This window comes from Euprymna scolopes, chromosome 2 (assembly GCF_053919585.1).
Source record: "Euprymna scolopes isolate OS-2025 chromosome 2, ASM5391958v1, whole genome shotgun sequence".
NCBI lineage: Eukaryota > Metazoa > Mollusca > Cephalopoda > Sepiida > Sepiolidae > Euprymna > Euprymna scolopes.
The window spans coordinates 122,796,747-122,810,281 of record NC_136483.1 but is presented as its reverse complement, the minus strand read 5'-3'; the positions used below and the strand labels follow the sequence as shown (position 1 = coordinate 122,810,281).

The window sequence follows — 13,535 nt, the reverse complement described above, 5'->3', positions numbered from 1 at the left end:
CCCTTCGGGGCCCGTGGCACAGTTGATAGAGACGTTGAATCTCTACGGTTCCAGGTGAGAATTGTCTGAAGATAGCGGTTTCAATCCTACCCAAAGCCAGCCAGAGTATTACTTGGCCAATACATGGTGAGATGACAACAACTATGGAAGGCAGTAATTGCAGTGAATGCAGTCAGGAGATTCGGAGTTCGTATCTGTTGTGGTTACCACCTGATGAAGGCCAGAGGAATAGTTGGTCGAAATGTCGTGAAACAACAACTAGTAAAGATGGGAATAATAGTCCGCAATAAATAAAATTAATAAATAATACTCATCTCAATAATAAATTCCAATTAAATAATATCATTAACCTCAAGTGGCTTTTTGGCCTTGATAAGAGATGCCTCATAGTATATAAAAGAAGTAGAAAAAAAATTAAAGAAAAAAGGTCAGAATTGGAACGTTGATGTTTTTTGTTTGATGTGTTTTTCGCAATTTAATCATTTTTGAAAATTGGATAAATTGGATTCAATTTCAGAGCAATGTTTTCTGTTGTGAAGTTATAGGCAAATCATTTTCGAGGAAAAAAAGTTGATTCTATCTGCATGAGTGGTGCTTCGATTAGCATTGAAACAAAAAATGCCAATCCATAGGAAATGACGAGATGACCAAGAAATAGATAAATCTGTAAAGAGAAAGAAATTTCACTTTTACAAATTACATTTGAATGCAATGATGATGAAAAAATATTCATTTCTTATGGGCATTTACTTCAGTTTTATATGTTCATCAACGTTTTGTCTTTATTTCAAAATTTTCTCAAAATGATTGATTTGAAGAAAAGCACAGAAGTTTAAAGATGCTTTTTGAATTTGAAAATGTTCATATTATGCCCCCTAAACTCACTTTAAAATAATCAAAAGAAACTGAAATTTGTGTATGAAATGTGAAGGGGGCGGTGTGTGTGTGTGTGTGTGTGTGTGTGTGTGCAATGACAATAATGATATGTCTGTTGGCAAAAATAATAAATAATTGAATTGAAATACATCAAATTTGTTTTGATGAGGTGTCAAACTCATCAAAACAAATTTGATGTATCTTGGCTTGTCATCTATGAAAATCTTTGCGTTGTGAACGGAATTTATATTTGAGGGTAAATGCAATGAAATTTGCAATGAAAGAAATTTAAAGAGTTGAGATTTAAAATAAAGGTTACAGCTATGTAATTGGGTTTGGATGGTTTAGGATAGCTATTGAGTTCACAAATGCATTATGAAGATTTGGTTTTGTTAATATATTTCATAATTGTTCACATTTTCAATAAAGCTTTGCATCTTTTAGATTGAAAAGACAGCATCAGAAAACGAGTAACTAGTGTAGGACAAAACATAAATGTATTTTTAAGTGGATTGTGAAGAACAGACCCACTCTCTCCATCATATCTGTATTTTCAGCAAAATGTTTCATAAGAATTACAATGATTTATGAGATAAATTTTTAAAATTGTCAATTTATTGGAATTAGCATCCAAATTTGTTGGATGGAATAAAGTAATTTAACGATAAATAAAGATTGAAAATAAACATTATTACAAGGTTAGAGGTTGGGGGAACTTGCGTATGAATCAACGGCCAAGTCAGGTTCACATGAGGGTGGCACCTTATGAGCTAATAAGCTCTAGTTTAGTAAAAAGCAAACTCATTACTGAAGCTAGTGGAAGACCATTTTGTTGATCGACAGTGACCTTACACTAATTTTGGTTTGGGCTTGTTCTAGTTTTGTGGAACTGATAAAACTATTTAACCTTTTAGTACAGACATTATGGTTCAAATGTTCATGGAGGCCAACATTTGTCTCAAAGATGCACATGTATACAAACAAATGGTAGAAATTGAATTTTTTCAAATAATTTCATAGTATTTAGAAGAATGATTTCACAATCAACAGTCAAGCTGGTGATGGGCTATTTTATCATGGTGGCTGCTACATAAGATGCATTAGAGCTGAACCCAAGTGTAACACAGATGATGGAGATGATGATGATGATGAAAATTTTTTATTAAAAAGTTCAATTATTATTTGATGCAAAATGTAAAACTCAAAAGCAGGAATACATACGATAAAATTATTGTCCAGAAAAATGTTTGGGAAAAAAATTCTAAAAGGTCAGATAAAATAATAAAAATGTTGACTGAATAAATGCATGTTTACAAGTTTTAAAGCAGAAAAAAAAGAAAGAAAAGGATAAAATTTAAAGATTTGTTTACCGCAATAAAATCTGTGACAATCATCGGATACGGCAAATTAAAATAGTACGTTAACATCACCATTGGATGAATAAGGTAGGCAGAGTAAGTTAGTCGACTTACAGGAATAAATGCTTTCCATGATAAAATATGATTGACAATACCTAAAAAAAAAAAAATAGTAAACCATACATTATCAAATAACATTTTTTTTCTTGACAATTTTTTGCTTTGAAGAAAATTGCAGTTTGTACCAGTACTAGAGTATTTTCTAGAGTACTTTCTAAATAAAGCACATGCATATCTGTATGTGTTTACATGATTATGGAAAATTGTTGCTGGTGCAAATGAGAATACAAGTAAAAAAATATTTGTTTTATTATATCTCCAATATGGGATTAAAATGTGTACTTTTTATGACAATTTAGTAAATAGTAAAAGTGTGTATTTTTGTAAGAATAAACAAAAGCAAGTATAGCCAGGGCTACCAAGAGAGAATGAGGCCAGCAAGCATGACAGTGTGACGTCATTGTCAAATCGACATGTAGGTAAAGGGTGCCTAAAGTTTCCTGTGTTCAACCACGTGGTCATGCTAATAGGCATAAAAAATATGGCTGAGGTAAAGAGAAAGAACAATTTACAACTGTACAATTATATAATTGCAATTAATATAATCGGACATGGGGATAATTTTAATCTAACAAAATATAGTAAGTGAGCTTTTTTGTAACTTTTATGTCTATCGAAGAAAGTTGAATATTTCATTTTATTTTTTTAAACAACAAAACAAACAATTTTTATATAAGAATATTTTTCAGTCCGTTCTTTTAATAATAAATAAAACTTTTCGTTGAGTATTTCCAAATATTTTAAAGTTAGAAACATTTTTCACAGCATTTTTTTTTTTTTAACTAAAGCGATCAATGAATTCAATATTTTAGCACCGGGCATAATTTATTTCTTTGAAATATATTTAAAACTTTTTCTGGTTTTATAATATTTTAACTGTAAATAATTTACATGACTGAAACGGGAAATGAAATAGGAAATTTTTTATTCTCTCTCGAGACATATTCATTGACTAATCAGTTTTAATTAAAGTTTTATATCAAAACTTTTAGTTCATATCAAAACTTTCACAAACAGTTCAAATACTGTGATAAAGAGCACATTAAATTTTAGTTAACATATTTTCTTGGGTTTTATCTTATAAATAAATGTTTGCACCGTGCTGAAATAATATTATTTAGAAAGCCATTTTTACAGGAAGGGGGATTTCTAACTATTCTGCACTTTCACTTAACAATTTAATGAAAAAAAAGGATGGGTTGTTTTACTATGCACACAGATTCGAAAAAGTTGTCAAAAAACAAATATATAACAAATAAATGTTATCAAAGGCAAGTTAATTACTTTTTTTTTTACCTAACTGGATAAGTTTTAGTTTTTTTATTTAATGTAAAATGTTTATTTGGTTAAAAAATCATAGTGTTTATCGATATATTTGAAAAAGACAAATGGTGGTGAGCTCGCTGTTGAATACGTTAAGTTTGGGAAAATTAGTTCCAACTAAAAACTATACAAAATACTGTTAGAAACTCACTCACTGTTACTGTGACATAGGCTGACATATATTGAGTGTATTTCTAACATTATTTTGTATAATTTTTTAGTTTGAACTTATTTTCCCAAAATTAACGTATTAAACAGCGAGCTCATCGCCATTTTGTCTTTTTCAAATATATCGATAAACATTATGATTTTCGAACCAAATAAACAGTTTACATTAGATAAAACACTGAAAAATTATTCAGTTATGTAGAAAAGTAATTTATCTTGCCTTTCATAACATTTATTTGTTATATATTTGTCTTTTGAGAACTTTTTCGAATCTGTGCATAGTAACCCCCCCCCAAAAAAAAATTTCATTTAACTTGGAAATACTATTTAAAATACACGTGCGTCCACTGCACAAGAACCCTTATTATTATTATTATTATTATTATTATTATTATTATTATTATTATCATTATTATTATTATTATTATCATTATCATAATAATAAATTGGTGTAGATGACATCAACTGGCATCACACCAACTAGTTGTGAAGAGTTAGGGAGGATGGAAAGTCCGAGGTGGAAAAGTACTAACCAGATCTCCACTCAAAGTGTGCAGTTCAAATCTGGTATCTTGGGGAAGCATTTTGTCACCCAAACCCCAAGAAACACCAATGGCCGATGCCAACAAGAAATCAATGGCAAATGGCTGTTGCGATAACATGCAATCATCTGCATGAGTGGTCAAGAGGTGGAGAAACCTGGAAATCTGGAGAGACTTGTTGTCACTCGGTCTCCAGGAAACACCGCAGGTTACTGCCAGTGAGCGATCACTGATGATGGCCTGTGAGACAACTCCTAATGAGTGAAGAAGAAGAAGAAACAACAACAACAACAACAACAACAACAACAACAACAATAATGATGATGATGATGATGTCCCTTCCCAAATTTACCATCACCCTGATTTAATATCCGAGATGTTTTCTTAGTTTTTAACCAATGTTCACATTATGATATGATTGTCTTTTAGTAGTTATGTGAACTTCATTTTCGTATTCATGTATTCTGTACTGATATGAAAATGAAGATTATAGCGGAGTATAGGATTCCTAACCATGTAACTGATGAAAAACATGGGGAAAAAAAATTGACATAGAAGAACAGAAAATCAAAATTTTAAATATCATTTCTGTATTTAAAGTAATAGTTATTTAAATATTTTAACATATAATCTTGTGGGGAAAATCCAGCTTCCCAATAAGGGACACTCTGGATAGAGACAAAAATAATCTCAGTCATGAAAGATTTCTCATCCATCGACCAAGGACAGAAAAGGTGAAGTGTAGCATCAGAACAGATACTACACTTTGAGATATTAAATCTTTTATTCATGTTAAAAAATACAGTCAAAATTAACGAAGAACAAAAAACTTAGGCACATGGCCAACTCAAAAGGGGGGAATTTTGGGGGTCGTTGGTCATCCTTGTCACTCCAGAACTAAACAAAGTCAAAAGTTTCTCCCAGCTAGTATCTTCTTTCACCATAATACCGCATTCACCCTTTCATATTTGGGGACGTCCTACTTAACTCCCAATTTTTAAAACATTTTTTATTGACGTGTAAAAACAAAAAAGATAACAATAAAATGGTAACAATAATTCATTTGTGTCGAGGGAGGGGGAAGAAAAAACAAAAGGTGATTAGTAGGACCCTCCCAACCCCGTCTAGTTGATAGACTGCCCGTTCCACTAGGTTTGTAAAAGGAACCTCGCTTCTGCGGGTCAGTCTCTAGGTGGGGATGCCCTCTAGATGGGGGTGAATGGAGAAAAGAAAATTTTTTTTTTGGGTAAGGGATGGAGGTTAGTTTGTATTTCTTTTTCTCCAAGATGGGTAAAATTTAGAGGAAGGGGTGAAAACAAAAATTGCAGGTAAGAGGGGATGGGGATCTTGGAGGCTTCCTAATCGGGGAGGGATGGAACACACACTCAGCTAGCTGAGAGACTACTTGTTTAATTTAACTTTACAGAACTGCGCGTTCCACACCTAGGCGGGGAACACGTATTCAAATTTGGCTCCTCTTCGTACACACAGACTTGCCACATGTATCCATCTTCTGTCAAATGCCGCGCGATGCAGCCTTCTTCTATCACATCTGATCTTCACCCGTAGTTGGTGTTTAAAGAACGTGATCAGATCTTGATCAGAAAAAGACAACACCCCCCGGCAACCTTGCAGACGCGACGTCCAAATCACCATTCTCGCCACGGCCAGGATCGTAACGTAGACCATTTGTCTTTCCCGGTCCCACGGCGGCCTTACGTTGTCCACAACATTTGATACAGTAATTGGGCGAGGATGCTCAGGATCGATGCGAGCCGTCACCCCACTGACATATGACCAGTACTGGCGGAGTTCGCGGCAATCGAAGAAAGCGTGATCCGTAGTTTCCACGGCCGTTGTCCCACAACGGGGACAATCAGGCGACTCCAAAAACCCAGAACTGCATTGTATGTTGTTGAGTGGAAGTGCATTTCGGGCCAATCGCCAGGTCAGAGAGAACTCCGAATTGTTCAGATGACTCGAACCTGGCGCCCAGCTCCACGCGGAGCGGATCTCACTCTGCTGCCACCCCAAACGCGCGCATAGCGGGTCGTCAGCGGCCCCCTTCACTAGATCCCTGTGGAGTTCCCTACGGGTAGCAGTCACAAGGTCACTGGACCTTGGTAGTCGTTTTAGCGCGGCTCGGCACTCTTTCATGTAGGCAGATTCTCCCCGCGGCCTGCGACGGCTCTCGATGGAAGGGTCGAGAACGAGGTCGGGGAAGGCGGCAGTAACCACGGGGTGCCACGGTTGGTCCTCCTGCATATAGTGGCTCAGGAAGGCCAGCCTCTCAGCATCTCGATGACACTTCAAGTCCGGCATTCCCAAGCCTCCCTCACACGGACGTTGAATACAGACCTGTCTGCTCACCCAGTGTCTTCCTCTGTCCCAAAGGAGCGAGGACAAGAGTTCGACAAGAGCTTTTAGGTGTTGTGCAGGCAGGGGAAGTACGGCCAGTCGGTAAAGGATGAGAGGAAAGACGTAAGTGGCGCACGCCTCAGCTCTACCCTTTAAGGAAAGTTTCCTAGGAAGCCACGAATTGACTGCAGCCTCCACCTTTGACTGTACCTCTAACCAATTCTTGTCAAGCTGGAGACCCGGTCCGAACCACACGCCGAGGATCCGGACCGGGCCATCTGTCCAGCTGAAGGGCGCAGGGAGGTTGGCGTTGCCACTCCATGCGCCCAACCGCAGTCCTACCGACTTGTTGCGGTTTATCTTGGCCCCTGTGATTCTTTCGTACTGTGTGAGTGCCTCCGACACGACCTCAATGTCTCTGAAGCCCGACGCGAAGATCGTGACATCATCGGCGAACGCGGATACCTTGGCAGCTGAGCCGCCAGGCAGAGCCATTCCGCGCAGGGCCGAATTTGCCTCCCCATGTCTCAGCTTGCGGAGAAGAGGCTCCAAAGCCAGGACATAAAGCAGGGGCGACAGCGGACAACCCTGACGAACCGACCGAGAGATAACAAAGGGTTTCGAGCGCTTTCCGTTGACTTGCACGACAGCCATGGGCTGTCGATACATTATGGAGATCCACTTGCAAAAGTCCGGTTTAAAACCGGCGGCCTCTAAGACAGATGCCAGGAAACGATGGTCGACCCTATCGAAAGCTTTGGACTGATCTAAGTTTATCAGCGCGGCTTCCGTGTCGTCATCTATTCCCCCCTCTAGGATCATGCGGATCAGGTGCAAGTTGTTCTGAATCGATCTCCCCTTCACAGCGTAGTTCTGTTCTGGTTCAACCAACTCGTCGATAACAACCTGCAGCCGATTCGACAGGACCTTGGCCAAAATCTTCAACTCTGTGTTTAGCAGAGTTATGGGCCTGTAGTCGTCTAACTCTTCCCCTCCATGCCCGTCACCTTTCTTCAGCAATGTGATCACTCCCTTGGTCACCTGCTCTGGGATGGATCCCTGAGCAAACCAATGGTTGAATATATCCGTCAGAAGAGGCAGAAACATGGGCGACAGCCTCAAGTACAGTTCATATGGCAGACCATCAAGTCCTGGCGATCTGTCACAGCTGACCTGCTTCAGCGCAGTAAAGACCTCCCGCTCCGTCACCCGGCCCTCGCAACCAGCCGCTCTAGCCGCCTCGAGGCGGGGAGAGTCGGCCAAATAGTCGCTAAACTCAAGGACCGCAAGATCGGGCTGCTGCGTAAAACGCTCCTCGAAATGTTCTCGAAACCCCTCGCAGATCTCCCGAGTCGATTCCAGGGTGTGTCCATTCGGATGTTTGATTTTTGCAATGTATTTGTCCGAGCCACGCCTAGAAACCTCACGGCGCACGTCTGCATCAGAATTGACTGCTTCGTTGCCTATCTTTCTAAGCCTAGCTCTAACTACTTGGCCTTCGTAACGCTCGCTAGTCTCGCGTAGAAGGTCCTGCTTAGCTAATTCCTGACTAACCCTATCACCCTCCCCCGTAGCCTGGGCTAGTTTCTGCTCTAGCTTCTTCTTCGTCTTGGCCTTATCTAGTGCGAGGCGCTGGGCATACTTGACGGAGAAGCTTCTGATCTTGGCTTTGAGACCTAACCACCACTTACTCCCGGTAACCGCCCCCACTAGTGCCTTTTTAATCAATTCTCTTAACTGATCTTGGAAGTCTTGTATCTCCAGAAGGGAGGTGTTTAACTTCCAGTACCCCGCTAACTTAGGCCTATTTCCTAGCTTCAGCCGGGCCATAACTAATTTATGGTCCGTCTGGCCTAGCCAAGTGAACGTGGGACAAGATAAGAAGTCTACTTCGCCTCTCCTAACTAACATCCTGTCCAAATAGGTATTTGGATAGGAGGAAACGCTATTGGTCCACGTCCACATCTCCCGCCCCGGATGCTCGAACCGAAACCTGTCGACCAGACCGCATCTAGCCATCAGATCAGCCAGACTGGACTCGCACCTCTCTGATCCTCTAGCATCGCCTCCTACCTTATCTATCTCGGGGTCTAAGATGGCGTTCCAATCTCCTATTAGCATTACCCGCTTCCGACAATCTACAAACGCGTCAAGCTGACTGAAGAATGAGACCCTCTCACGAGCGGTGCTGGGCGCATGAACCGCGATCACCCGAAACACAGAATCTTTTACGGCAACATCGGCCACAACCAGCCTGCCCACCGCATCTCTATGGACAACGTCGACCGTCGCCGACAGGGTACGTTTAACCAGCACGGAAACTCCCTTCCCCCGCGGGCTGCCATATGCTGAGAAAACCTCAAAATCTCTGGCCAGCACCTGACAGTCCACAGAGGAAACGAAATGCGTCTCCTGAATCGCAGCCACATCCACTCCCAGGGACAAGAGGTCGTGCCGGAGGCGAGCCGCCCGGCCCGGTGATCTCAAGCCCCTCGCATTCAAACTAGCCAAATTCAAAGCCATGGTACCTACCTTAGGGTGTGTCACACTCAGCTCCGAAGTCAGCTGGGGAGAGGACGCCGACGTTATGTGCCATGCTCAAGGTGGTCAGGTTTTTCATATCCTGACCTTCTCTCGCAATGCCGCCGACGTCCAAAGGATAAATTAATTTTATGGCCCTGTAGAGTGACGGATGGACCAACACGGGGACCCTTCCCTTGCATTGTTTTGACAGTTCATCAAGAGAAGGGTCATTTTTTTTCACCAGTTCAATTCCCGGAAACGCCCCTTCAGCGGCCTGCAGCCTTGTCTACAAGTTGGTCTTGCAGGCCTCTGGAGTTCTGACAAAAGTTATTAGGAGTGGGGCGTCCGGAAAATTTGAGGGGATATTTACATCTTTCCCCTCTATCTGTTTGTAATCGAGCAGAGGTTTTAAGTTTTTCCTCTGCCGATGGGAAATGTCTGTGGCCACAGATAGAGGGTCTACATTACATAGTTCCTCGGGGGCAAGGACCTTTGGTCTGCAAGAGGCAGAGGAGTCTCTCCTCTCCCTCGGTTCATTCTTTTCATTTTCTTTTTGGGGTAGTGGCTCAGTTTGCCTTGGTGTGGGGACGGGTGTTTGTGTGGTGCCTGGTGTTGGTGTTGGTGTTGGTGTGGTGTCTGGTGTTGGTGCGGTGTTTGGTGTTGGTGCGGTGTCTGGTGTTGGTGTTGGTGTTGGTGCGGTGTCTGGTGTTGGTGTGGTGTCTGGTGTTGGTGCGGTGTCTGGTGTTGGTGCGGTGTCTGGTGTTGGTGCAGTGTGTGGTTTGGGGGTGGAAGTGGATTTTGTTGTTAGGGGTGGTGTATGTTCACAGGGAGTGGGGGCCACCTTTTCTTCCTCTTTTCTTCTTTTGTTTTTCTTTTTCATTCTTTCGAATGAACCGGGGAGAGGTGAGGTTGAGTTCCTCTCCCTCTCACTTGCGGATTCATCCTCAGAGGAGCAGTCTTTTCTCCGCTTGATCCCCGTCTCGATTGGTGTGGGGACCGTTGGTTGTGTCTGCTCCTGTATTTTCTGCTGCAGCTGTTTTTGTTGTTGCTGGTCTCGCTCGTGTCGTTGCTGCTGCTGCTTCTGCTGCACTTGCTGATTTTGCTGCTGCAGTAGTTGTTGCTGCAGTTGTTTCCGCGGCATTGGCTGCGGTGGCTGTTGTTGTTGCTGCATTTGCAGAGGCTCCTGCCTCGATTTTTGGGCTGGTGGTGGGACGGTGGCAGAAGGGATTATGTGTTTCCGCTTTTGTCTCACTACCGTGCTCCATTCTTCCCCCTTGGCCTCCTGGGTGGTTTGGGTTTTCCTTGGAGCTGGGGTTGGTGCTGCAGTTGCAGGGGTTGTTGCCGCCTGTTTTGGTGCGGGCGTTGTCTCAAGGGTTGTGACCGCCTTTTGGGTTGTTGGATTAGGGGTTACCCTTTGGGGGCAACTCCTAGCCATGTGGCCCTGCTTTTAGCAGAACCAACAGTGTGGACGACGGCCCTCCACCACTACCGTTATGCTGGCGTCTTTGTATGTCAGCAGCGGTGGTATTGCCCGAAAACCTTCCCTCTTCAGCCTCATTGCTATTGTGTAGCAGCCCAGGTGAGTCCCAGTTTTTGACCGTACTGGGGTCACCTGTTCTACCTCACCGTACTGGCTGAAGAGGCATCCTAATACTTCCGCAGGTATTTGGGTTGGCACATTAAATACCTGCACCCGAGTCCTTCTCTTGCCCTGGTATTCAGGTGTTAGTTTGACTCTCCCATGCTTTATTTCTTGGAGGGAGAGTCTCTCCGCATCATCCTTGCTGGGTAGGAGGATGTCCCACACAGCGAAGCTCCTCTGGTACAGGTATAGTACTGGGATGTTAAGTTTGTGGAGAAGCCCCGCCATGTCTTACTTCTTCATTCCTAGGAGCCGGTTTTCCGGTATATCGGAAATGGCAAAGGACAGGACTCTGCCCTCAATCGCCTCCCAGGCACCCGGTATGGGTTTTATATCTGCCCCCTCCATGTATTGTCTGTACTTTGTCAGGTACAGGTCTCTATACTCTTGAGGGGACAGTTGTTTTTCTACGGTCTTCCCCCACGCACACCCTCTTGTTGGTGTTGGTATGGGGTCTTTAGTGGGGTTAGACCGTTTTTGGTCTTTTATGGAGGTCGCCCCTGCCTGTTTCTTGGCGACGCTTCCTGCCTCCCCAGATGTCCTGGTCAGTCCTTTTGTGGGAGTGTCACATTTTTGAGCTGCGGCTCCCTTTTTAGTGTCTTTTTCGGGAGCAGCTTCCCGTTTTGGGGAGTCGGCCTCTTGGGGAGCATGATCGTTTTTGTTTACTTTGAGGCCATCTGCCCCTTCCTCGTTTGTGAGGTCCAGGCGGTATGCCCCCTCATTTTCTTGATCTGCTCCCCTTTTGGGAGAGCAGCCCTCCTGGGGAGCGCTGTCCCCTTTATTGTCCTTTTGGTCTGGCACCTCCTCCTTTTTGTGGTTGGAGTGAGATGCTACGACCGATTTTGGTTTTGCTCCCCTTTGGGGGGAGTCGCCCTCGGGGGGAGCTGTTGTTAAATTTTCCCCCTCCTTGGGAGCGTCCAATGGTGTCATACCCGGGCGGTACGCCCCATCAGCAGTTGTTTTTTCTCCTGTTGGGGATTCGTCCTCTTGGGGAGCAGTAGCCCCCTGGCTGGGGGTATCCATATTGGTGGGCCCCTGGCTGAGGGTATCCATATTGGTGGCCCCCGGGCTGGGGGTGTCCGTTTTGGGTCCCTCTTTTAAAAAATTCACTGAAAAAAGTGACGTGGAATCGGCGTCCAAAGTGGGGAGCCGACTTTGGCGCCAAAAAGAGGTGGCGCCAAAAGGCGGCAAGAGGGGAGATAGAACTGAGAGAGGGAGTGGGAAGTTAGTGGAGGGAAGAGAGAAGGTGTTTCCGACCCTCCCTCGCGGGAAGGTCGTAAATTATCAGCTCGGATCCCCCCCCGTGGGGGAGGGGGGAGAGCAGAGAAAGACAGACAAAGTGGGGGTGCGGACAGAACGCGACCCAAAAAGCTTGTCAGGTGTTCCGGGCACGAGAATGTGTCGCCAGAACAGCACTGCCTCGCACGATGTAGGTATCAGAACAGATGGTATTTATTTGCTCCCCCACCGAGCAAATTAGGCACAAGGCCGATTTTTAATGTGAGGAGTGAAGGGAGGGGGAAGGGAAAAAGGGGACCAGCTCCCGAGAGGTGGGAAATGGGAGCTGGTTAAAGGTCAGGCATGTGGGGTTGCCCCCACATCTGGTCTTTGCTAGTCATAGCTAGTCATAGCTAGTCATAGCTTGCAGTATCTGCCGGAACAGATGGTATTTATTTGCTCCCCCACTGAGCAAATTAGGCACAAGGCCGTTTTTAATGTGAGGTAAAAACCAGCTCCCCTAAAAGTAGGCAAAAAGGGGGCACTCTGGTTACCAAAAATAATAATTGTCCCAGTATAGAGGGTTTCCCCTCCATTGACTGGTACAAATTATCTTAAGTGCAGTATCTGCCGGAACAGATGGTATTTATTTGCTCCCCCACTGAGCAAATTAGGCACAAGGCCGTTTTTAATGTGAGGTAAAAACCAGCTCCCCTAAAAGGGGTCACTCTGGTTACCAAAAATAATAATTGTCCCAGTATAGAGGGTTTCCCCTCCATTGACTGGTACAAATTATCTTAAGTGCAGTATCTGCCGGAACAGATGGTGTTTATTTGCTCCCCCACTGAGCAAATTAGGCACAAGGCCGTTTTTAATGTGAGGTAAAAACCAGCTCCCCTAAAAGTAGGCAAAAAGGGGGCACTCTGGTTACCAAAAATAATAATTGTCCCAGTATAGAGGGTTTCCCCTCCATTGACTGGTACAAATTATCTTAAGTGCAGTATCTGCCGGAACAGATGGTATTTATTTGCTCCCCCACTGAGCAAATTAGGCACAAGGCCGTTTTTAATGTGAGGTAAAAACCAGCTCCCCTAAAAGGGGTCACTCTGGTTACCAAAAATAATAATTGTCCCAGTATAGAGGGTTTCCCCTCCATTGACTGGTACAAATTATCTTAAGTGCAGTATCTGCCGGAACAGATACTACACTTTGATCTTGGCCCGAAGGCCAAAGAATATTTGTTTAATGTTTCTTTAATTGTTTGTTCCCTAAATTCATAATTCAGTTTTATCAGTATTAGATTGTATATTGCTTTAAAATTACGTAATTTTACATAGATAATATATTTTATATTAAATAAAGTTCAGTTTCATTATTGGGTTCGTTTTATTTTATTTTTTAACATGT

General features: G+C 43.2%; 1 protein-coding gene across 6 annotated transcripts in view; it reads right to left on the bottom strand.

The window, feature by feature from the left end:
• Positions 1-442: 442 nt before the first annotated feature.
• LOC145295845 (nose resistant to fluoxetine protein 6-like) overlaps positions 443-13,535 on the bottom strand; it is a 387,176-nt gene continuing 374,083 nt past the window's right edge. For all 6 annotated transcript variants that reach the window (XM_080141605.1, XM_080141582.1, XM_080141591.1 and 3 more), the window contains 2 exons: positions 2,247-2,389; positions 443-664 (listed from right to left, as the gene is read on the bottom strand). In XM_080141605.1, the coding sequence (XP_079997731.1) occupies positions 551-664; positions 2,247-2,389 (257 nt within the window). In that variant the 3' untranslated portion in view covers positions 443-550. The remainder of the gene's footprint in view (positions 665-2,246; positions 2,390-13,535) is intronic.